At 41.4% G+C, this 26,461-nt stretch overlaps 2 protein-coding genes and 2 long non-coding RNA genes across 4 annotated transcripts in view; 2 read left to right on the plus strand and 2 right to left on the minus strand.

The window, feature by feature from the left end:
• The window catches only part of LOC134219629 (uncharacterized), a 29,368-nt gene extending 11,027 nt beyond the window's left edge, over positions 1–18,341 (minus strand). Inside the window, exons 1-5 of the mRNA XM_062698418.1 lie at positions 18,236–18,341; positions 17,166–17,323; positions 16,955–17,110; positions 16,494–16,821; positions 588–791 (exon numbers count right to left, since the gene is read on the minus strand). Of these exons, the coding sequence (XP_062554402.1) occupies positions 588–791; positions 16,494–16,821; positions 16,955–17,110; positions 17,166–17,323; positions 18,236–18,259 (870 nt within the window). The 5' untranslated portion in view covers positions 18,260–18,341. The remainder of the gene's footprint in view (positions 1–587; positions 792–16,493; positions 16,822–16,954; positions 17,111–17,165; positions 17,324–18,235) is intronic.
• A 1,285-nt stretch (positions 18,342–19,626) lies between these two features.
• Positions 19,627–20,484, plus strand: LOC134222205 (uncharacterized). The gene has a single exon (XM_062701348.1). The coding sequence runs from the start codon at positions 19,627–19,629 to the stop codon at positions 20,482–20,484; it is 858 nt and encodes a 285-aa protein (XP_062557332.1).
• A 1,276-nt stretch (positions 20,485–21,760) lies between these two features.
• Positions 21,761–22,874, minus strand: LOC134227056 (uncharacterized). The gene is made up of 4 exons (XR_009983602.1): positions 22,696–22,874; positions 22,382–22,629; positions 21,950–22,211; positions 21,761–21,882 (listed from the first exon to the last, which is right to left on the minus strand). It is a non-coding gene; the product is annotated as an uncharacterized LOC134227056 (long non-coding RNA).
• Positions 22,875–25,065: 2,191 nt separating this feature from the next.
• On the plus strand, positions 25,066–26,314 carry LOC134219630 (uncharacterized). The gene is made up of 3 exons (XR_009981620.1): positions 25,066–25,160; positions 25,636–25,733; positions 25,821–26,314. It is a non-coding gene; the product is annotated as an uncharacterized LOC134219630 (long non-coding RNA).
• Positions 26,315–26,461: the final 147 nt, after the last annotated feature.

Raw genomic sequence — 26,461 nt, forward strand, 5'->3', positions numbered from 1 at the left:
CAGATCCTGCTAGAATCACTGGCCATGTTGGATGTGGATTTGATCATTGTCGGTACCAAAAGTACCTTTAGCTGGAACGGGGCCGAGTCGATTATCGACGTTACGTTCTGGAGTATCGACTATACGACCATCATTCAGCGGACGGAAGAAGAGGCAAGGCCTAGCCCTCGTATGTGGAAGACATCGTACTTCGGACGACGAGGTGTTTAAGGTGTACAGAACTCTCGGTCTGAGCGGCGAGCAGCTGGTAACAGTACTCTCGCGTACTGCGATACCACCATGCCTAGGAAAGTCCACCCTAGGAATGGGAGCCTGCCTACGGGCACTAAGGCGGATGCAGCGAGCACGCACAAACGAGGAGCGTGTTGAGCGACGGGTGGCATTCGTGGCTGCTAGAGCAGCTCTGAAGACTGAGATTAGTTCAAGAAAAAAAAGCCTGCTTCGAGGGCCTTTGTTTGCAGGAGCGTATGGGTAGTTTGGAGAATTTGGTATTCAAATGATATCATCAAGCATTTTTCTAACATTATTTTTAACAAGAATATCAGCGCATAACTAAGAACATTCTTCTCAACTAAGAATATAATTACCTGTTTAAAATGAAACAGGCAGCCCTGATGGGTAGCCTTCGGGAACACAATCCTGCACGCTGCCATAAGCGATTTTTCAAAATCTGATATCGTTGCAGTGACTGGTGTCTTCGGCATAATGTCAATTAATTTTGATATTATTTCAATGTAATCAGTGACGTTTGCAGCTGCAGTTTCTGTTGGCATAAACGCCAACGGAAAAACCTAGACGTTATAAAGAAAAAAAAAATTAGTTCCCCTCGTGGAAATATTACAATATGAGTTTGATATTGCCTCCCGCATAATAAAAAACAACATGTTATATGGTCAGAATCATTATTACGATGTAAGATATAGCTTCACAGTTTACGTTGCGTTTATCAAATATTTTTCGGTCGATTCAACCATAACTACTCGACATCATCACTAAATGTCAATATACAACATGCTGTTCCTGAAAAGTTTTATATTTCCTGCATTATATGTCAATATTTTATCATACTGTCGAACGAAAATTTTGCACGCGAAAACGGCTGATTTTTTATGGTGACATAACTTAACAACCCATTCAACATACTGTTATTTGTCAAATAACCGTACCACAAACTGTTGAAACTTTACGTGAGATTGTTCATTTACAGTTGTCAACAGTAAAGGATACTGTGGCCGAACGCACGGGAAAATATCCATTTACAGTTTGTAATTATGCGGGCTACCCTGTCCATTAGGGTGGCTCAAAAAACACTTTTTCAATTTTTTTGATGAGCCGCCCTCTTATTGGGTTTTGTTTGATGACCTGATGCTCTGGACAAAACTTCAGCCAAATCGGTCAATGTTTGGGCGGTGCTAAACTTGTTGGAAGTTTATATGGAAAAATATATGCAGAAACATCCAGAAACAGTGATTTGCATTTGGACGGCACTATTTACGATCAAGAACCATGATACTCATTCAGATCTTGTAGAATTAAATACAGAATGTTATGCTGAAAACCGCGAGAAGCTTAGAGTTTGTTAGGCAAAGATATTAGCATTTTACTGGAGTGTTGTAGGGGTGAATTTATTTTTTCAAAGGTAAAAGAAACGAAATTTGCTCAAACCCCACTTCAGAGATATGCTAATAACTTAGCCGGGTAAACTCTAATCTTCTCGCGGTTTTCTGCATAACATTCTGTAAAAGATATTTTAGTTACTAGATAAAGATTGTCGCTGTCGTCGCTGTCCGGAACATCTTTTGCTGGCGAGGATAGGGGAGCTAAATGTCAAAGAAGGAAAATCCATACGATTTGACAGGTATGTACCACACATGTTTCGGACAGCAGAACAAAGGGAACCGAAGCGACAATCTTTATCTAGTAACTGAAATATCTTTTCATTCTGTATTAAATTCTTCAAGGCCTAGCTTTCCAACTTAGTGTTTTATTAGTATTTCCACATTTAAAAGTTTTAATTAAAGCCAAAATCTGCAATTTTCATTTGCCCTTGAGTTTTAACATACATGGGGCAAGTGGGACATATTTGAACAACATTTCCGATAGAGTCTTTTTAACTGTTTTAGATTGTTTTATTGTGAAAAATAACTTCGACACTCATACACAGGATTTTGTTTTTACACGATTTTTTTTCGCTTGTACTTTTGTTCGTGTGACTTCAATTTGCCACCAAAAACTTTACAACATGTTTCAAAAAATCCTAAATAATTCAAAGAAAAATCACATGGTAATTAATATGCGTTAAGCATTTAGGATGGGTGAAAAATTAAGAAAGTGTAAATCGTGTAAAAACAAAATCCAGTGTATATCATATGGACCTGAATCAGATTCAGTTGATATCGTAGATTTGTTGTTAAAAAGTATTGTACGGTTGATTACCAAATGTGAATTTTACATTCTGAAAATTATCTTTCTCTTAAAAAAAGCAATGTTTATAATTACCTATGCGATTTTTTTTCGTTTACAGTGCAAATAATCTATTTATTTTACAATAAGTCAACAGGTTTTGTCTTGTGTTTTGATATTTTCAAACTTCGCATCAGATTTATAGATTTTCAGATAAATGAATTGCTTTAGACATAAATTGGCAATTTCGTTCTATTACAAATTTACAATACTGCGCATCGCCTGAATAAAAACGTTCCTTTTGAAGTACTGATTTATGTAATAATTTGTGTTCTAAACAGAGAAATATTCATTCGAAAAGTGAACAAAGATTTGCTTATCCTTTCCACATAAAACATTTTGTACGAAAGTAAGGTAATGGAAAGCGAGACAACAGCCAACTAAAAAGGAAACCGACTGTTGTCTTGTTTTTATATGTGCTAACAATATAATCCCTTTCTTGTTGTAAAAACAAAGGTCCGAGAAGTAATAAACCTCCATCCATGATTTGAAAATATTACAACTTAGAAATACACTCAACCCTCTTTTTACGGCAGTTTTTTATACGTCACTTCGTTTTACGGCACCCTTTTTACGGCACGTGACGTAAAAAGAATTTGAAACATTATTGACATCCAAAAGTAAGCCTATAAGAAGGTAGTCTTAGAAACCCAAAGAACAAAGTAGATGCTTTGTATATTCATCATTTGCCTTCAACAATTGTTCCGTTCCAGGTCATCCAAGAATTTCCTGGAGTCTACACGCGTAACCAAGAACCTAAGGTCTACAAGCGTAGCGAAAGAGCCGTTATCTATTGTAAAAAATGGTTTATGCCCTATTTGATATATTAAACCAAATTCCGTTCCAGATCATACAAGAATTCCCTGGAAAATAGGTCTTGAGGTCTACCCACGTAACCGATGGGCTGTTATCTCTGTTTTTTAATGGTTCATGCTCCATATGATCTATTAAACCAAACTCAATATGCCTTAAGCAGCCGTTCCTTTCCTGGTCATCCAAGAATTCCCTAGACTCCTCAGCCGCGGATTCATCCCAAATATGTCCTCCGAGTATTTGTCTTTCACTTGCGTCTCAAATGTAGGCATATGAGTTGTTCTAAGATCTTCAAATTGTCCTGGAGTTTGAATCAAATGGTCTACCGAATCAACCAAGTCTTCCATGATGTATCCAGCCACGGTAACCACCCAATTATGTCCTCCAAGTATTTGTCTTTCGCTCGCGTCTCAAATCCAGGCATATGAGATGTTCTAAGATCTCCAAATTGCCCTTGAGTTTGAATCAAATGGTCTGCCGAATCAACCAAGGCTTTCATGATGTCCCAAGCCGCGGTATCAACCCAATTATGTCCTCCGAGTATTTGTCTGTCACTTGGGACTCAAATCCAGACATATGAGATGTTCTAAGATCTCCAAATCGTCCTGAAATTTGAATCATGTGAATGATGTCCCCAGCCGCGGTATCAACCCAATTATGTCCTCCGAGTATTTGTCGTTCACTCGCGTCTCAAATGTAGGCATATGAGTTGTTCTATGATCTCCAAATCATCCTGAAGTTTGAATCAAATCGTCTGCCGAATCAACCAAGGCTTTCATTATGTTCCCAGCTGCGATATCAATCCAATTATGTACTTCGAGTATTTTTCTTTCATTTGCGTCTCAAATCCACACACATGAGATGTAGTACGATCTCCAAATCGTCCTGGAGTTTGAATCAAATGGTCTGCCGAATCAACCAAGGCTTCCATGATGTCCATGGCTGAGGTAATAACCCAATTATGTCCTCCGAGTATTTGTCTTTCACTTGCGTCTCAAATCCAGATATATGAGATGTAGTAAGATCTCCAAATCGTCCTGAAATTTGAATCATGTGAATGATGTCCCCAGCCGCGGTATCAACCCAATTATGTCCTCCGAGTATTTGTCGTTCACTCGCGTCTCAAATGTAGGCATATGAGTTGTTCTATGATCTCCAAATCATCCTGAAGTTTGAATCAAATCGTCTGCCGAATCAACCAAGGCTTTCATTATGTTCCCAGCTGCGATATCAATCCAATTATGTACTTCGAGTATTTTTCTTTCATTTGCGTCTCAAATCCACACACATGAGATGTAGTACGATCTCCAAATCGTCCTGGAGTTTGAATCAAATGGTCTGCCGAATCAACCAAGGCATCCATGATGCCCTCAGCCGCGGTATAAATCCAATTATGTCTTTTGAGTATTTTTCTTTCACTTGCATTTTAAATACAGGCATATGAGATGTTGTAAGATCTCCAAACTGTTCTGGAGTTTGAATCAAATGGTCTACCGAATCCACAATGGCTTTCATGATGTCCCCAGCCGTGGTAATAACCCACTTATGTGCTCCTAGTATTTGTATTCCGCTTGCGCCTCAAATGGAGGCATATGAGGTTTTCTAAGATCTCCAAATTGTTCTGGAGTTTGAATCAAATGGTCTACCGAATCAACAATGGCTTCCATGATGTCTCCAGTCGCGGTATCAACCCAATTATGTCCTCCGAGTATTTCTCTTTCACTTGCGTCTCAAATCCAGACATATGAGATGTTGTAAGATCTCCAAATTGTCCAGGAGTTTGAATCAAATGGTCTACCGGATCAACCAAGGCTTCCATGATGTCCCATGCCGTGGTATCAGCTCAATTATGTTTCCAGGGTATATGTCTTTCACTTGCGTTTCAATTCCAGGCATATGAGTTGTTTTAAGATCTACAAATTGTCCTGGAGTTTGAATTAAATGGTCTGTCGAATCAACCAAGGCCTAAATGATGTCCCTAGCTGTGGTAACAACCCGAGCAGCACTAGTCAGACAAACATCCCAAGGATTATTTTTAGTTTTATAACGGTCATGAAAACCATTATTTGCTCTACATGACTTCTATAAAATCAGCCTAAAACTAAAATGTTTGTAGGGATGATTGTAGCAATTTGATTGTGACTAAATTCGGTCAATTCATATGGGCCTGCCCATGCTTCAACTATTGTTCCATTGCAGAGCATCCATGAATATCATCCATCCCTGAAATATAAGCTTTACGGCCAACACGTGTAACCAAAAGGCTGTCATGTCTTAAAAAAATGCTCATACCAGTTTTGATCCATAGGACTAAATTGGATACCTCTTCAAATATTGTTTCATTCCAGGTAATTTAAGAAAGTCATGGAGTACAGGTCTTTAGGTCTACAGGATTATTATTTCTAAATGTTTCATCCCATTTTGATCCATAGATCCATATTAGATACGCATTCAACAATTATTCCATTCCAGGTCATCGAAGAAATCTGTGAAGTCTATACTTCGTGGCTGGGGACATAATGGAAGCCTTGATTGATTCGGTAGACCATTTGATTCAATCTCTAGAACAATTGAGAAATCTTACAACATGTTACATGTCAGAATTTGAGGCGCAATTCGCAAACTATCCAAATTACAGGACAAATTTGAGATCTTATAACACATCATATGCCATGATTTGAGACGAGTGAAACACAAACACTCGGGGAATATAATTGAGTTGATATCGTGAGTGAAGAAATCATGGAAGCCTTGGTTGATTTGGTAGACCACTTGATTCAAACTCCAGGACAATTTAAAGATCTTACAACGTCTTACATACTAAAATTTGTAAATCAAAAGAAAGACTAATACTCAGAAAACAAAATTGGGTTGACACCGCGACTGGAGACATCGTGAAAACCTAGTTTTATTCGGCAGAACATTTGATGAAAACTCCAGAACAATTTGGAGATTTTAAAACATATCATATGTCTGCATTTGATACGTAAGTGAAAGACAAATAATCGCAGGTCATAGTTGGGTTGATACCGCGACTGGGGCACCATGGAAGCCTTGGTTGATGCATTGCACCATTTCATTCAAACTTCAGGACAATTTGGAGAGCTTACAACACCTCATATGTCTTGTTTTGAGACGCAAGTAAAAGACAAATACTCAGAGAACATAATTGAGTTGATACCACGGCTTAGGACATCACGAAGGTTTTGGTTGATTCTATAGACCATTTGATTTAAACTCCAGGACAATTTGGAGATCTTACAATATAGAATATGCCTGTGTTTGAGACGATAGTAAAAGACCGATACTCGGAAGACAAAATTGGGTTGACATCGAGGCTTAGGACATCATGGAAGCCTTGGTTGATTCTGTAGATCACTTGATTCAAACTCCAGGACAATTTGCAGATCTTAAAACATCTCATATACATGGACTTGAGACGCAAGTGAAAGACAAATACTCGGAGGGCATGATTTGGATGATACCGCAGCTGAGCACATCGTGCAAGCCTCATTAGATTCGGCAGACCGTTTGATTCAAACTCCAGAGCAATTTGGAGATATTAAAACATCTCATATGCCTGGATTTGAGACGTAAGTAATAGGCAAATAATCGGAGAACAATTGGGTTGGTACCGCGGCTCTGGACAACGTGGAAGCCTTGGTTGATTCTGTAGACCATTTGATTCAAACTCCAGGACAATTTGGAAATCTTAAAACATCTCATATACATGGACTTGAGACGCAAGTGAAGGACAAATGCTCTGAGGGCATGATTGGGATGATACCGCGGCTGGGGCACCATAGAAGCCTTGGTTGATTCATTTCACCATTTGATTCAAACTCCTGGACAATTTGGAGATCTTATAATATCTAATCTACCTGTATTTGAGACGATAGTAAAAGACCGATACTCAAAAAACAAAATTGGGTTGACATCGAGGCTGCGGACATCATGGAAGCCTTGGTTGATTCTGTAGATCACTTGATTCAAATTCCAGGACAATTTGCAGATCTTAAAACATCTCATATACATGGGAGACGCAAGTGAAAGACAAATACTCGGAGGGCATGATTGGGATGATACCACAGCTGAGGACATCGTACAAGCCTCAGTAGATTCGGTAGACCGTTTGATTCAAACTCCAGAACAATTTGGAGATCTTAAAACATCTCATATGCCTGAATTTGAGACGTAAGTGAAGACAAATAATCGGAGGACATAATTGGGTTGATACCGCGGCCGGGAGCACCATTGAAGCCTTGGTTAATTCATTAAACTATTTGATTCAAACTCCAGGACAATTTGGAGAACTTACAACACCGCATATGTCTTGTTTTAAGACGCAAGTAGAAGACAAATACTCAGAGAACATAATTGAGTTGAAAGCACGGCTTAGGACATCATGAAGGCTTTGGTTGATTCGATAGACCATTTGATTAAAACTCCAGGACAATTTGGAGATCTTACAACTTTTCATATACCTGTATTTGAGACGATAGTAAAAGACCAATACTCAGAAGACAAAATTGAGTTAACACCTCGGCTCTGGACATCGTGGAAGCCTTGGTTGATTCTGTAGACCATTTGATTCAAACTCCAGGACAATTTGGAGATCTTAAAACATCTAATATACATGTACTTGGGACGCAAGTGAAAGACAAACATTCGGGAGGCATGATTGGGATGATACCGCGGCTAAGGACATCATGCAAGCCTCAGTAGGTTCGGTAGACCATTTGATTCAAACTCTAGGACAATTTGGAGATCTTACAACATTATACATGCAAGAATTGAAGGCGGAAGTGAAAGACAAGTAATCGGAGGACAAAATTGGGTTAACACCGAGACTGGGGACATCATGGAAGCCTTGGTTGATTCATTAGATCATTTGATTCAAACTTCAGGACAATTTGGAGATCTTATAACATCTCATATGCCTGGATTTGGAGAGATATTATAATACCTTATGCAAGACGCAAATTAATGTATTTGAAAGTATCCTCACGATGAATAAATTAAGTGAAATACTAGAAATTTCAGCAAAAATTCTTTTTACGTCACATTCGGTTTACGTCCCCCCAATAAGTGACGTAAAAAGAGGGTTGAGTGTAATATGAACATTATATCTACATTCCTCAAATTAATTTCGTTCGACAGTATAAACCGCTTGCCACGTTTGAGGGAGTGAGTGGGTCCTACAGGTAAATTTATTTCTGTCAATATCAATTACAAGATATTGAATAAATGGGTTCCAACACGTCTACACTTCAACAATCGGAAGCATATAATGATGTATCCGTGGTTAATGTCCTGAAATACCCTGTTTTCTAAGTATGCGCTAACGATTTTGCTGAACTAGCGTTTTTTTAGGTCCCACTTGCCCCGGAGTACCTTAATTGAAAGCTTTTCTATGCCCGCCATTGCGTGAGTATGTATCTTGTGTGGCAAGAACAATGGAAACAATATGCCCAGGGAATCGAGAATGTTTCCAACTCGAACTTGGTTCTTTTTATTCCGGAAAATTCCGAATTAGCGAGATACGGACTAACGAGTCGTCGGACTAGCGAGTTCCGGATAAGCGGGGGGATACTGTACTTCATTGCACAATGACGTCATGCATGACTTTTGACAGGTACTGGTCATGTTGTTTACAGACCATTACATTTTAATTTTGAGATTTTTCTGTTCTTCTTTGGATTATCTGATCGATAATTATATAAACGTGTTTGTATTTAATTGCGGAATATGCATAAAGTCTTCAGCATCATGAAATATGGAAATTTCGTTTGTAAAGTTCAGAGCCTATCGTGGCGCTAACATCAACTCTGACCACTATCTGGTGATGGTTAAACTGCGCCCAAAACTATCCGTCATCAACAATGTTCTGTACCGACGATGCCTATATTTATCATATGGTGCGACATGGCCACCCCCTCGGGGCAAGACGAGCGAGGACCAAAAAGCGTGCTGAATTTATTTAGAACGGGTGACACATTCCTTGGACTTCTAGGGATTGTGTTCAAATGATGTTTCGCTTGAAAATGTCGTATTTCATGTTGATTTGTTGACCTCTGGCTCTACGACGATATCTGAATTTGCCTAAAGATATTTTTGCCTTTCTCGTATACTAAGTATACGGTAAAGGCTATATGATCGCTCCAAAAACAAACTTTTTATAGAAGTCCCGGAGACCCATAGTGTTATCTACCGATCGACTCAGCTCAACGAATTGAGGTGATGTCTGTGTGTGCGTGTGTGTGTATGTGTGTGTGTGTGTGTGTGTGTGTGTGTGTGTGTGTGTGTGTGTGTGTGTGTGTGTGTGTGTGTGTGTGTGTGTGTGTTCCTAAACTATGGAGGGGGGATCTGCTCAACAGACATCCTGGGTTGACCAGGAAGTGCTGGGTTAGGGGCCACCTCCAATGAGGGAGGCAGGACTGCATCCCCGACCAGCTAAACCGTTTCCATTGCCGCCAAGCCCATCGTCCCTTCGGTACAACCAGAAAATAATGCTTCAAAGGGGGGCCAGTGCATGACGCACCCTCGAGGTTAGCTGCGTGTCCTTGCAGCATCGAACATCGTGACTCGCTTTTTTAGAAGAACACCATGGTATCGTGCCAGCGCATTGCCGGCTTTCCAGGTGGCCTTATCACGCCCTATGTCCTCGGAAGGTGGGCAGGGTCGACTTCGCGCCTGCTTCTCTCTGCACGGCGGGTGTCAAGAATGATGATGCCGCGTGCACCCCAAATTGACCTTTCTGCGATAGGGCCTATTCGCCAGCACACAGAGGGACTTGCCGACGCGGTGCCTACGCCTGCCCCAGCCTTGACGAGGATCCTTTTCCATCCTCGGGCTCGGAACCCACCCGGTTGACCGACGCCGCGAAAGCGACGATACCATGTTGTTCTTCACGCGGCCACTTGTTCGATAAAAGGATCGAGTTCGACCACAGGGCACCAGTATGACCCATGAAGCCGACTCCGAACCCTTGGACCACCTCTTATTTGCGCCTGAACTAGCCATTCATCGAGTCCACGCGCCACCTTCTGTGTAGCTCCGAGACGATTTGGACGATAGCCGATAAAACGGCGTTCCAGCCAACTTCATCTTTACACATCCTCCGGACTATGTTGTCCGGGGTAGTGTCCAGACCACATGTGGCAAGCATGTGGTCACGCATTGTGCGAAAACGCGGGCACACGAACAACACGTGTTCCGCCGTTTCCTCTAAACCAACGCACACCGGACACTCGGGCGAGTGTCCGAACCGGTGTAGGTACTGTCTGAAGCAACCATGGCCTGTAAGGACCTGGATCAGGTGGAAAGTGATTTCCCCATGGCGCCTCTTGACCCACGTACCTATCTCCGGTATCAACCTATGTGTCCATCTACCCTTAGTGGAACTGTCCCACGCACGCTGCCATTTGACCATTGAGGCCAACCTGACAGTCCTACGGATGCCTCTCGTGCCGCGCATTTCGAAGCATTCTATGTCTTCACCGATAACGATGTCAATAGGCATCATACCGGTGATGACGCAAAGTGCATCGTGCGACACGGTACGGTACGCGCTCGCAACTCTTAGGCACATGAGCCTATACGTACTTTCTAACTTCGTTCTGTAGCAGTTAATACGCAGGGCCGTGCCCCAAGCTGGCCCCCCATACCTCAGTATGGACAGAGTAACGCTAGCCAGAAGCTTGCGCTTGCTGGCATAAACCGCAGAGCTATTGGACATCATCCGGGACAATGCCGCTATAGCTGTGGAGGCACGCTTGCAGGCGTAATTGACGTGGCTACCAAAGGTGAGCTTATCGTCGATCATTACCCCCAAGAGTTTGATGGAGCGTTCAGAGGTGACCGTGCAGTTGCCTGCCCTTATCACCGCTTGTTGCTCCGACTTTCGGTTGTTAACAACAACCACCTCAGTCTTGTGGTGAGCCAGTTCTAACTTCCTGGAGCTCATCCACTCCTCCACAATTGCGATCGAGTGGGCTGCAGTCAACTCCACCTCTTCGATCGATTCGCCGTAGACCTCCAGCGTAATATCGTCAGCGAAGCCGACGTTTGCCACGCCCACCGGGAACTTCAACCTCAAGACACCGTCGTACATGACGTTCCATAACACCGGACCCAGTATGGAACCTTGCGGAACCCCTGAGGTTATGTCAACGCACTTCCGACCCGCCTCCGTGTCGTATACCAGTACTCGATTCTGGAAGTAGCTTCCGAGAATCTTGTACAGGTACTCGGGAATTCCAAGACGCAATAGCTGCCCAACTGGCACTATTGAAAGCATTCCTCACGTCGAGAGTCACTACTGCACAATAGCGAACTCCCCTCCTCTTACGCTGGATAGCTATCTCCGCGGATTTGATAACCGACAAGATAGCGTCTACGGTCGACTTACCCTTTCGGAAGCCAAACTGGTTACTCGATAGACCATCCGCACCCTCCGTGCGTATCAACAACCTGTTGAGGATGATCTTCTCGAGCACCTTCCTGCCGTATCAAGCAGGCATATTGGTCTATATGCCGACGAATCCCCGGTGGTTTTCCCGCTTTTGGCAATAGGACCAAGCTCTGCCTTTTCCATGCTTCAGGGAAGACTCCTCGTCCAGGCATCTCTGCATAACAGATCTGAACATCTCGGAGCCTCGGCAATGGCCGCTTTGATGGCCAGGTTCGGAATACCATCAAGTCCTGGCGCCTTACCTACACTAAGGGACTGTGCAATCCCTGCAAGTTCCGCCACCGTTACTCTTCCCTCGTCGGCCACCCTGGCCCGTGGCAGCTCCACAAAGGGAAGCCAGGGACTTGGGTCGTGACGTGGGAAGAGCCCCGCGATGATCCTCTCCAGCATCTCTGGAGACCGCTCTGTAGGGGCCATCGCCCCACGTGTCTTGGCCATTACGACCCTATAGGCGTCACCCCATGGATTCGCGTTGGCACTTTGACACAGGCCCTCGAAGCAGGCTTTTTGCTTGATCTAATCTCAGTCTTCAGAGCGGCTCTAGCAGCCACGAACGCCACCCGTCGTTCAACACGCTCCTCTTCTGTGCGTGCTCGCTGCATCCACCTCCTTGCCCGTAGGCAGGCGCGGCGCAGGTTCGCAATTGCTTGAGTCCACCAGTAAGCCGGTGGTCTCCCATTCCTAGGGTGGACTTTCCTAGGCATGGTGGCATCGCATGCACGCGAGAGTACTGTTACCAGCTGCTCGCCGCTCAGACCGAGAGTATTGTGCTCGCGGCGGAGCGCTTCCTTAAGCACCTCGTCGTCGAAGTATGATGTCTTCCACATACGAGGACTAGGCCTCGCCCCTTCTTCCGTCCGCTGAATGCTGGTCGTATAGTCGATACTGTAGCGAACCGCCAGGTGGTCGCTGGGAGTGTAGCCATCATCTACCCTCCAGTTCGAACTACTCGATTGGCAAGGGCTCCAGAACGTAACGTCGATAATCGACTCGGCACCGTTCCAGCTGTAGGTACTTTTGGTACCGACATTAGCCAAGTCCACATCCAACATGGCCAGTGATTCTAGCAGGATCTGCCCCGTTGATTCGTGGATCGGCTTCCCATTCGACGGCCCAAGCGTTGAAGTCCCCCGCTATCACCACCGGCCTACGCCCCATCAAGTTAGCCGTCAAACAATCTAGCATTCGACCGAACTGCTCGATCGACCATCGAGGAGGCGCATAGCAGCTGCAGAAGAAGACCCCGTTGATTTTGGCAATGACGAAGCCCTCGTGTGTCGAAGACACCAACTCTTGGACTGGGTATTTCCTCGTTGTCCATATCGCCGCTATTTTAGACCCATCGGTGACCCAATTACCGTTCCTGGCGGGTACCCGGTAAGGATCTGCTATGATGGCGATATCCGTCCCCCATTCAGCAACTGTCTGACACAGCAGTTGCTGGGCTGCATCACAGTGGTTCAGGTTTAGCTGCGTTATCTGCACTGTAATTTTGCAGCACGCTTAAACGCCGGGCACATTGAACCCCCCATGGGGTGCTTGCTGTTCGCAGCTTTGCTGTAACAGATCAAACAGTTGGGAGGGTTCGTGCAGCATTGTGCCTTATGTCCCTCCAATCCGCAGCGTCGACAGAGCTTGCTTCTGTCGGGGCCTTTGCAGTCCCATTGCTTGTGCCCCGGTTCCAGGCACTTGAAGCAAACTTGCTCATATATGCCCACAGGGCATACCGACTACCCCACCTTGACGCTCCCTAACTTGACTACCTTGGAGGCGTCCGCTGCAGGTAGCCGAACTAATGCTACCTGTGTCCCTGCCGGACCTTTCCGTAGCCGAACGGCTGCGGTGAACGCCTCCACTTCGCACTGTTACCGCAGTGCCGTGACGAGCTCTTCGACTTCGGTGATCTCGTCCAGGTCTTTAACCCTTAGATTCACCTCCGTCGTGAGTGCCCTCACCTTGACCGTCTTGCCTAGGACTTCCTCCGCCAACTTCTTGTAGGCGGCGCCCTTTTGCGAGACGCCCCGCTTTAGCTCGAGGATCATCTCGCCCATCCGGGTACGTCTTATTCGACGTACGTCGGCGCCGAGTTCACCGAGCTTGACGTCACTCATCATCGCCTTCAAAACATCCGAGTACTTAGCCTCGTCCGCCGTGATGACTAGGGCATCGCCCCTGGAGCGATTGGCGCCTACCCTAGACTTCTTGCTACCCTCATTCGCCTGGGCCTTCTTTTCGGCCCTTGATGTCTTCGGTTTCCTCGGTGTGTGTGTGTGTGTGTGTGTGTGTGTGTGTGTGCGCGCACAAAACGACGCAAAAAATGTCACTCATTTTTCGGGCACTTATCCTAAACCGATTTGCTTGCAACAAATTGCATTCGACGCAGAATCCTTTCCCATTATTTCCTATTGAAAATCGGCCAGGTCGGACTATGGGATCGGAAGTTATGGCCAAAATACAAATTTATACGTGAAAATCGCGTAAAAAATGTCATTCATTTTTCAGGCACTTATCCTCAACCGATTTGCTTGCAACAAATTGCATTCGACGCAGAATCTTTTCACATTGTTTCCTATTGAAAATTGGCCAGGTCGGACTATGGGATTGGGAGTTATGGCCAAAATACAAATTTATACGTAAAAATCGCGTAAAAAATGTCACTCATTTTTCAGGCACTTATCCTCAACCGATTTGTTCGCAACAAATTGCATTCGACGCAGAATCCTTTCCCATTGTTTCCTATTGAAAATTGGCCAGGTCGGACTATGGTATCGGAAGCTATGGCTAAAATACCAATTTATACGTAACAATCGCGTAAAAAATGTCACTCATTTTTCAGGCACTTATCCTCAACCGATTTTCTCGCAACAAATTGCATTCGACGCAGAATCCTTTCCCATTTTTTCCTATTGAAAATTGGCTAGATTGGACTATGGGATCGGAAGTTATGGCCGAAACACCATTTTTGCCTTTTTATACGAAAAGGCTGTATGTTCGCTCCAAAACCAAACTTTTACAGAAGCCCTGGAGACCCATAGCGTTATATACCAATCGACTCAGCTCGACGCACTAAGATGATGTCTCTATATATGTGCGCGCACCAAAAGTGCGAAAAGTTTAGCTTCCTTTTTTGGAACTTATCCTCAACCGATTTAATTCCAACAAGTTTCATTCGACGCGGAATCCTGTCGTATTGTTTTCTAGTGAAAATTTGGAATATCGGACCATGGGTACAGAAATTATGGCCAAAATATACTATGTGTTATAAAAAAGCGAGTAAAAAAGTCTAGCTGACTTTTAATGGACTTACCCTCAACCGATTTACTCACAACAAATTGCATTAGACGCGGAATCCTGTTCTATTATTTTCTATTGAAAGTTGGCCAGATTGGACTATTACCTTAGAAATTATGGCCAAAATACTTTTTGCCTTTCTTGTGCAACAAAGTTGTACCAAAAGGCTATAATTTCTTTCCGAAAACGAACTATCGGATGCTTCCACACTGATACACTTCCCTCCCTCTTCATACGGGAGTTTGGCAGAAAGACGGTTATGAGATTTATATCATAACAAATATTGCCCTCCGCTTGCTTGATGGGAATGACATTTTCGTCTTCTTTTTGTGTAGTCGGAGCTTCAGTTCAACTAACATCCAAAAGTGATATCCTTAAAATATATGACTGGGTAAAATAAAACAGGGGTATGTACGTCAAAAAGAATGGAAAAGGAAACAAAAATGTCGAAATTCTTATCAGCATATTGTAGATCAAGCTGAAAACCGAACCGAGGTCTCGCGACAATTGCATTTTATCGCATTTCCGGATGTTGCAACTGCATCGCGAGTAGTGCGTAACTGTGCCATAGTCGGGCACCACTCGCGATACAGTTGCGACATTCGAGAATGGGACAAAATATGATTTTCGGTTTTCAACTGGATCTACAATATCTTTGCCATAAATAATTTGGTTTTCATAGAACGGACAAAGAAATTAGTCTTTTTTACTCCTAGCTACTAGCTCATCTACTTTCAAGCACACACATTTTACGAAGGTCGAGACAGGCACCATCACCGCTAGGTGGATTAATTTGGGTTTTACGATTAAAGCCATATCAGTTGTTTAAATCATCTCTGATTCAGGCAGAAACTATTATGATGATTTTTTTTAATGAATTTAACTTCGAGTTCACGACTTCGAGTCAAGTACGAGACACTGAAGACGATCACACAGTTGTGGTCGAAATACGTATCTGCAAAGATGATGAAAATTAACTGGTGGAATTAAATGGACAGTACTTAATTCGTCTTAGACGGTGAATATAATGCTCACTTAAGTCATAATCAACGTTCGCTGTTGCCCCAAATGGCGATCTTGCCCCACTTTCCCCTATAACTCGTGTAAATTCAGTTGCAAATTCGTGCAAAAATACAACTGAGCAGTATTCCTGTTATATTTTTTTTTAACGAAACTGTTCGAATTTTTAAAACTTAAATTTCATTTCCTAACTTTACTAGGACAACAAACTCTACTAAAGATGTCATTATACTAAAGACACGCTGATGGTACCACGGTACCACGGCACGTGGTATACCACGGTTATGTACCCTAGTACATATTGTACCATGGTTTTTCACGTTGTACCAGCATGGTACAAGGTGACACACCTGTGGTACAACTTGTACCATGGTACGAATACCACCAGTGTGTCATTAGTATTACTGTGTACACCAGCATAAATATAATTTACCTTTGCTCCGATCTGCGCATATGCCATGAACAGCTGGGCAAACATCGAGGGCTTCGTTTTAAATGTTCCATCAAAATAAAGCTTTGTGGATGATGCATTTTGCAGCGCTTTCATAGTGGCAGGTACTATAAAAAATACAGTGTTTCCGACACAGCCATGGTAAAATAACTCTCCGGATATGGTCCGGAACCCGGCTGCCTTTTCCGTTTTCATGAGCATGTCAAAGTCTGTCGCCGATGTCGGTGTACGAGGGAAGCATTTAAGTCTGGCATTTCTCATGGAGGCCTGCACGCTTTCATACGTGATGTGGGATGCCGCAAAACGGTGCCTAAAATAAGAGAGATTTATTATGTATTTTTTGTGTCCTACATCGCTTATAAAAGCATGATTTTTGTCACACACAAACGCACACACACATCTATTATTTATCCTAAAAATAGAATATGAAGAAATGCACCTACTCTGGTATATTGCAGACTTTGTCAAAAACTTCTCTATAACTATCGAATGTTTTTGAACAGGACTGCAGAAGAAGTTGTTTCAGCTCATGTTTCGCTATTTCTAGGGCATGCGACTGATGGGTGTGTTCCTTATATTTAAAAAACCCATCCCGCCCTCTGAAAAAAAAAACATTTTGATTCGGGTATGTTAAAGACTTTCTTTAATACAGACCTTACGACAAATCGGGCTCGACAAGCGGATCTTTCCTTACACATGTAAAATGTGGCTTTCGATGTTTTCCTGTTAACGTGAAATATGTAATCGTTGACAACAATCGCTCTTGTTTTCGATTCTTCTGCATTCAAATACCTGAATGGTACACTGGTTTCCTTAAAAAGACATGAATATTAAAAAAAAAGATGAGATTTGATAATACAATGAAAAATAGCATGTTGGTAAAACATTACAGAATTCGATTGACATAAAGCAAAAATTCAAAAGATCACAAAAGTTAAAGTTGATACTTATATATTTACAACAAAGAAGGTTATATTGTTCACGTACACGTGAACAAGAAAAGTGCAAATCCGAATTATAGCCGCTAATGAAGTTGGATTTTTCTCATAATTCATACGTTAAACCCAACTTCGGAAGTGGTGCGCTGTTTTCATTTGGTGATGTGCTATACAGCGCACCACTTCCGAAATTAGATTTAACGTATGGATTGTGAGAAAAATCCAATTTTGATAGCGGCTATAATTCGGTTTTCTACTGAATTTATAATACTGGAAATATTTCTGTGAAATGCTTTTTATTTAAGTTCAGTAATCGAAATATAACCACCCTCAAAATTGATGATATTCATCCAATATCTTGACGATTGCTCATTCGTATATTTTCATCATATGAAAACGGAAGGATGCTGTTTGAAAGCGCAGGGAATGACAAATCATATATTAAGATGCTGATGTTTGAGTTCAGTGAGTTGAAAACCGGAGTGAGCTCTCGCGACAATCGAGTTTTCTTCCGTTTCCTTTTGTCGCAACTGCATCGCGACTAGTGCGCATGATGGCGCACGGCGGTGGTATAGATGCGCACCAGTTGCAATGCAGTTGCGACATCAGGAAATAAGGAAAAACTCAATCGTCGCGAGAGCTCACTTCGGTTTTCAACTGGAAGCACAATAATCATCTGTGGAAGTCGTGCCTTCTACGGGGTGCTGCGGTCAAAAAAGATTCACACCCGCACCAAATGTGTCATGTACAAAACGGTATGAATGAAGCCAGTGTAAAACTACGTACCTGGGAATAATTTTGCGATTCCATCGTTGATTCCAAAAACTCCGAAAACTCCAAAAAAAAATAAAATTAATGTCGAGAAAACCTCGACGACGACGCGGCGACGACAAGAAACGGACTGAGAAAATCTTAACGGTCTTAGCCGTCAAATAGACAACACAAAAAAGAAAGAAAAAGTGTTCACTAATACAATTGTACAAAAGAGTTTTGACAAGAAAACGATAAGGTATGCAGAATCCGAGTATGAGAAAATAAGGGGGCCCGAAAATAATGAAACCGCAGACAGACGTTCGAGTTCGACTCACTAACTTGTGTAAAAAACATGGCCGTCGGATTGCCAAGTGGCAATAAGCGAAGAGATGGCGCCACATGTCAAAACGGCAAACCCGGCCAACGTTATTTGTCGTTTTGTTTTGATTTTTGATTTCGTCAAAATCTTTTAGTTTCTTGATCGGATCTGCTCGATGGGACTCAATAAAAATGCATGATCCCGCACACACGCGCTGTTGAAAAATGAATCGAAAAATGCTCAGCACGCAAGAAATTTGTAACTCAGGAAGGGTTATTTTTGATTTTTAAATTCCATGTCCTACTTGACTGGTTTTGCAATGGAAAAAATCTACAATTTTCGGTCCAGACACATGTTTTGAATCACAATCGCCAAAAAAAAATACACGCATGTGAAAGGATCTAGGTAAAAGAGCCAACGCAAAAGTTCCGAAAAGATGGTAACAGATGGATACACGCAGCTTCACAATTTCTTTACTGTATCGTGGTAAAAACTGCAAGTAAAGCGATTCGCTTAGCTACATTGTTGAAGTCGATTGTAAAGTTATTCAAATAAAAATGATTTTTGCGGCCGTGCGGGAGATCTTTGTTGAGTGTTTCTGTTTTGCTCCCATGGTTCGGTGGGTGGCAAACGTGGGTGAGATAGAAGGCGATATGGCAAAACGTCAGTTTTCATGTAGCAATAAGTTGTGTAGGCGGCGCTAGCGTGCTATGCAATTCCAACGTATTTAGATTTGAAAATTTACACAAGAAAATCGAATTCAAATGTATGAGCTTAAACGTCTGTTGAAACTGTATGGTGCAGAAAGTGTCTTTTTCCAATCAGTTTCTGGTGCTGGGCAACGGTAGATCACTAGGACTTTGTACCGTGGTAAGTGTAGATTGATGGTAAATTTATAATAATAATAAAAAAAAAATTTGTTAGAACATGTCTTACGTGTATCTCGATCTCTAGAAAAAATCCACCCATTCCTCTCTCGTGTCGCGAGCTCCCAGAAGGACCTTGGGAAATCCTTCAGGTGGACTTTCTATCTATTCCTGGTTGTGGATATGGCGAGTTCATGGTCTTGGTAGACACATATTCTCGTTTTATCTCGGTAGTAGAAATGAGGTCCATTGATGCTAAAAATACAAATGAAGCTCTGCAGAAAATATTTTTTACCTGGGGACTTCCGCTTTCGCTGCAAAGCGACAATGGGCCCCCATTCCAGAGCAGTGAATTCGTCGATTTTTGGGAGACAAAGGGAGTAAAGATCCGGAAGTCCATTCCGTTATGCCCACAAACCAATGGAGCAGTAGAGCGCCAAAACCAGGGCATAACGAAAGCAATTACGGCAGCTAAACTGGAAGGTGTAAGTTGGAAGAAGGCTCTACAACAATATGTCCATGTACACAACACATTAAAACCGCACGCTAGACTTTGCATTACTCCCTTTGAGTTATTAGTTGGCTGGAAATATAGGGGAACCTTTCCAGCCCTCTGGAGCTCAAAACAGGAGAAAATTGATCGAGATGACGTGCGGGAGAGGGATGCAAATGCTAAATTGCAAAGCAAGCTGTACGCGGACAACGAACGAGGGGCCAGGCCGTCCGATATTTCTGCTGGTGATATAGTACTCATGGCCGTTCCAAAGAAAACGAAGACGGATCCAGCGTTTTCCGAAGAACGTTACACCGTTATTTCAAGGCATGGTGCTAAGGTGATCGTACGGAGCGATCGAGGAGTGCTTTACTCGCGTAACGTTCAAGACTTCAAGCGACTACCTATATTTGATGACGAATTCACGGAGGGTGATGATTCGATAAAGAGTGCAAGCATAAATCCACCACCAGAAGATGAGGAATCGACCAAGTGTTTGAATGAACCCGGAACTGATTCGGAGAAGACAATATCGAGACCAAAACGCATTATTCGAAAACCAGAACGTTTGAGGGACATGTTCATGTATCGCGTTTATCAGTAAGGAATTGCTGTCAGGTAAATCAATTGATATTTCTAGAGTGCTTTGAGAATAGGTCGTATGTGCAAAAGAGAGTCTCTCTTTGCCTCCATTCTCTTTCGATTATTACAGATCTATAATAAAGTTTACTTCAGATTTCTTGGCAGATATCTAAAGATTATAGCTTTGTCTAGCGTTCTGAAGTGAAAATGTGGCAAAATATGCAAAATTAGCTTATGTACAAGCGAAAGAGAGCGTGAACAAAGAGAGCCTCTCTTTTGCACATACGACCTATTCTCAAAGCAATCTAGATTTAAGTTAAATCCACTCAAAATAAACTCATTACGTTTTCGAATAACATCTATATTATCCACAGGCAACTTTACTACCTATAAGCATCAACCGGTAACGTGTTAACCACTGTCATGTTATATGACACTCTAAGTGCTTAAATATAAACTGTTTCGATACATAAAATTGACAATAAAATAGATTTACCGTATAAAATTCCTTGTTCTAGCTGCCCGTCTGTTTTTTTTCCTTGTAAATATTTTTAGGTTCGTTCTTAGCCTCCAATCTTGGTTCTCCGATGAACTTTTAATCGCCTGGGTTATTCCGGTAATTCCATATCGCCTTTTCCGTCAGTTCTGCATCGGCGATAGACGAGGTTCTGCTTCCGGCGGTTTCCATTTGTTGTTCGGATACTAAGTCTTAGGTTGGTGAACATTTTTTCTCCCGAAAATTAATCTAACTGCCAAGGTTGAAAAAATTTAATTTGCAAACGGGACGAGCTGAGATGGGACGAGGACAAAGAGACAAGCACGCTCATTTGAATCTACTCAAAAGTGAGTCAAATTCGACTCACTTTGGAAAAAAGTGGAACAGCTCACTTTTGAGTAACCGTATGTTTACTCACTTACGAGTAATGCAGCAATATGTCAAAATTAGAGTAAGACTTACTCACTTTTATTCAGCTGAAAGTGAGTAGATCTTACTCACTTTTGAAAATGTTTTGCGCTTGGCAATGGAATGGAATTTGATTTTAATAAACGGAATAACTTTTCGCCTAACTCAAATCATTTATTAATATAATACTAAAGACACACTGGTGGTACAAGTACCACGGTTATATACCCTAGTACATATTGTACCATGGTTTTCCACGTTGTACCAGCATGGTACAAGCTGACACACTAGTGGTACAACTTGTACCATGGTATGAATACCATCAGTGTGTCATTAGTATAACTGTAGTGACATGTACCAGTACATAATGCTAAGAGTTTACATAAGAAATATAGTTGGTAGACGATAAATTCATCATCATTCGGGCACTGAGTGATTTCGTTCTCGATCAATTCACTTTCTTCGTCACCAAGGAACGATTTGACCGGGACCATCTTCTTCCAATTCTGCGTACGCCTAAAAATAAGAAACGAGAGGAAATTATAATAAACTCAAAACATTTATCGGAACTAAACGTTCTAACCTTTATCATTACTTTGTGCTTGTTGCTTAGCTTGGTTGAGACTTGGGATCTGGGTTTTCACGTGAACACAATAGCTAACGCTGTTGACCCGTGAAAGGCCCTTGACGGGTGCGCGAAGATGTGACCGGCACCACCTGGATTGTCTGATCTTCGTAGACGCCCTGCACCTTCTGTACCATCGACGACCGTTTGTGAGGGGAAAATGTTTCCATCGGTGTGTACATCGATACCGTCTTGGCGGAAGTAGCGATTCTTATCTGCGCTGTAAATTAAAAAATATATATTTATTTTCATAACGCATTTATTGATACAATGGGTACAACGCATTTGTTTCATTATGCCTCAAACGATTTACAAACTCGATATAATTGTCGGTTGCTTTTACTAACATGCGTACTCAAATCTCAGCTCAGTAGGTACTTAAAAACTTACTTGAATGTAATGAATAGTTCTTTGTTTCGTATCGCCTGTTCTAAACGCTGGCTGACATTGGAACGATTACACGCTATCTCTCAACCGTCTGCTCTTTGAAGGCTTGGTGCCCGGTTCATATCGTGATCCGGAAGATTTGGGGCATGAATCCACCACAATAACGTCCATGTCTTTGTTGACACCGCGGGCATGGGAAAAGGTCAAGTTCATCATTGATTCCTAGGCACCCGGAAAGCCATATCGCGAATCTGAGAAATCAAGGAATCTGGAATAGAATCCTCCGTTGCCAAAAATTTTATGGAACAGCTCCTTACCATAAGATATTTGATCGTGCTGCGAAACTGCCAGTTCTGCGAGAATCCTTGCTGGTCATGTCCAGCCGGATCACCACCGCCAGGTCTGTCCATCTGCGCCAATGTCTGTCCATAAATAAATATCGTATTCACGTCCGGAACATTTCAGTTATCACAAAATACACTTTATAAAAGCACGAGAAATTTTTTCAAACAGTTCGACAGTTGAGACAATTAATTACGCAAAAGTGAGTAAAAGATGAAATTATGGGAAGTGAGTGAAAATTGACTCACCTGCTAAATATAATGTTACTCACTTTTTGACATTTGCATTAAAATTCAAAAGTGAGTCATTTTGACTCACTTTTGAGTAGATTCAAATGAGCGTGAGTAACTTATACGGTAAAGGTTTAGATTGGCGTATTTATTTGTGTTGGTAATAAAATTAATCACCACGGGACATTACTATGATGATATTCGGTCATACTCGGCTATGTAGTTATAGAGTTTTCATGGTATACATTTTGCACCATGCTCTACACATTTAAATATCAAAATCTGGATACCTTAGTTCGGTACAAACAAAATACTTCTGGATTCGTTTCACACCTTTCAAAACGTAGCAGCAAACAAAAGTAGACAAATGTTTTATTTATCGTTTTTTTATCGATTTTATCGCGCATATCAACCGAGGGGGCAACCACCATATATGTTACAAACTAGCAACACTATAACCAAAGACCGGCGGAGTGAAAAACTGTCATAACCTGTCGGAACAGCAACGAAAAGGCATGAAATCGTGAAAATAAAATGTGTTTCAATAAGAAATATCAAGATCAGAGTTTTACCTAGCACGGAGAATCATTTACAGGCAATCGTTAATGCTAGAAAATTCGAAATCATGAGTAGGGTTGAGTAAAAGATATTTCAGAAGGTGGGATAAACATTGTCGATGTCGTCGTTGTCCGAAACATTTTTGCTGGCGAGGATAGGGGATCTAAATGTCAAAGAAGAAAAAAAAAATACATACGATTAGCTATTGCTTTTTGCATTGAAACTTTTCGTTTCGTCACTGAAACCATTGACACTTGTCTTCAGCGACTGCTTCCGCGATAGAGCATTTGCACATTTTATTCACTCATACATCTATATTTCTGTCAAAATGTGCATTTGACAACTAAATTTTCAGCTAAAAGCTCTATTTTTGACACCGGTGCACTCACACAACCAATCGACATCAGTTGTCAAAAAATCAGGAGTACCAACTTGACCACTATTTCCTTGTCGCCGAGTCTGGCGCTGAGTGCTTGGCGCGGAAACCCAAAGGTGGGAATAAAATTTTGGGGCTTATGCGCAATATTACACATGTTTCGGACAGCAGAACAAAGGGAACCGAAGCGACAATCTTTATCTGGTAATTAAAATATCTTTTGGTTAAGTAAATAAAAAAAACACTATGTAAGACAATTGTCATTATTCATATTCTCAGATAGATATAAGCAAAAAAAAAAAAAAGCTGTTTTTTTCGGTATGCGAAAAATAATGTCCATGCAGTTGGTCATGTACACGGATGAAATAAACTACCCAATAGTGAGTTTAATTCACCCAACCTCGAACATCCGTACGGGAAGCCAAAATTGAGTAAGTAGGGTCGAAGTAGTTTGCCTTTACTCCCATGTTAAAAAAGTACCCAACGGAAAATTTATTGACCCAAATTTAAGTTTAATTCACTCAATTTCGACCTCAGGTAATAAAACTCGAAATTGGCTTCCCGTATTGAACTGGCGTCGTTGGATTGTTTGGCTCTTTTGTTTTTGACAACAAAAGAAAGAGTGGATGAAAGAGAAGAGAAAAAATAACTCAAAAGTAAGTTTAAAAATACTCAATTTTGGGTACTTTTTTTCTTCGTGTAACATTATATGTTGGCTAAATAAATATTTGCACAGTAATCTATTCTTCGGTGAAATTAGCAAGCTGTATTATTATAAATAGAAGGACAGTTTTTTTTTGTTGTATTAATAAAACAAAATATACGACGTTTGTTTAAAAGCGTAACGTAAATATTTTTTTCTAGTACATAGTCTGATTGTAGGGTAACAAGCTGATTTGGTTAAATGTGTTAGTATCAATTAGAGAGTAGAGGAGAGGGAAATTGTAGATTGATGGTAAATTTATAATAATAATAATAAAAAAAAAAGTTTCGGCACGGCATATTAATTAAATTGGGAACAGGGCCGTTCGTATAAAGAGCTTTCTAAAAAAAAATGGCGGAAAGCTTTCCGACGGGAAGAGAGAGAGAGAGAGAGAGAGAAAAACAAACAGCTTTCTAAAGATTGAGTAGGATGGATAGCAAGCACTAGTATCGGGGTTGAAAAAAAAAGCAAGGATGGAGAATGAGTCGGATCAGTTTGGAGATTACAGTTCAGATGAACAGACGTGTGTGCAAATAAGTGGAATATTGTAAAAAAAAATGGCGTCATCCCACAGTAAGTATCTAAAGTATTAGAACGCGTTAGAGCATCATTACTGGGCGCGAGTATTTTGATCATCATCGCCGTGCTGTCATTTTAGATTAGTCAAACTTTTTCGCATCGGTCACTATTTTCGGTTATCATTTTGGTGGCTGCATTCCGTACCGGTGGCATTTGACATGGTGGCGTTTGACATTTGATAGTTCACCAAATAGCAGCGCCGTGATCGCGCTGTAAAATTGGTCACCTGTCAGCTGCGCTACTGTTTTATCAGCGCGTTTAGTAGCGACCGGTAAAGTGATATTTTTGAAAATGAATACTGCGCTGGCAAACGGCTTATATTTACCACCGGTAATCGTAATCTGATACTACAAAAGTTCAATGTACATAATGGACGCAGTGGTTCATCCCGAACAAAAAATAAATAAAAATTGTATCATCATAATACCTGATGACATACCTGATAACATGTATCCTTGTTCCTTTACAGAAATGAAGCTTATGATGAAATATTGGTGCTTGCCGTTCACTGACTCAAGATCGTTCAGTGGTTATCATTGGCCAATCTCACCAACGGGATATACTGATGTAGGTATTTTTTATCTTTTCTTCTCGACGTTCTTTTTCTAATAAAACTAACATTCTTTTATAATTTACATTTTCATTTACTTTCAGCGTTTATGTACCCGTGGCCAAGTAACAGCAAAGCGAGGTAAAATGAGTAAAAATTAAGTTTGAACTAAACTGAAATTATATTAAAAATAAAATAATTTATAAAACAATTAATTGTATTGTATTTTTATTGTAATGTTGGAGTATAATGTATTCTAAATCCTACTGTATTTCTATTGTAAAACAATAGAAACAGTAATTGAAAACATTTAAAACACAATGTTTTCTATTGTTTTGTTGCTCGAAATCATCCCATTGAAGAACCGTTAAATCAATTGTTTTGCTCAGATTTTTATATGGAAAATTTTCGATTTTTTTATTGTAAAGATACATAACAACCCCCCTTTTTTATTGTAAAAGTCCCATTTACCATTCATTTTATCGTGGAAAACCATTATTTCTCATGTGATTTTATTGTCAAAATTCCATTATATTCAATGGTAAAACCTATGTTTTAAATGGTGTTGTAACAATAAAATTTATGATATTTTAATGATATTTTTTATCCGGGTTTACATTCACGCTTCGAAAATTGAACTCTAAACCACAGTCTATCCTTGTCAGTATGATCAAGTAAAGACATGTAAGCTATTTATGATCGGTCGTCAGCTCAGACCCGACCATTAACTAACCGTAACTTCTAG

Source organism: Armigeres subalbatus, chromosome 3, assembly GCF_024139115.2.
Source record: "Armigeres subalbatus isolate Guangzhou_Male chromosome 3, GZ_Asu_2, whole genome shotgun sequence".
In the NCBI taxonomy this organism is placed as follows: domain Eukaryota; kingdom Metazoa; phylum Arthropoda; class Insecta; order Diptera; family Culicidae; genus Armigeres; species Armigeres subalbatus.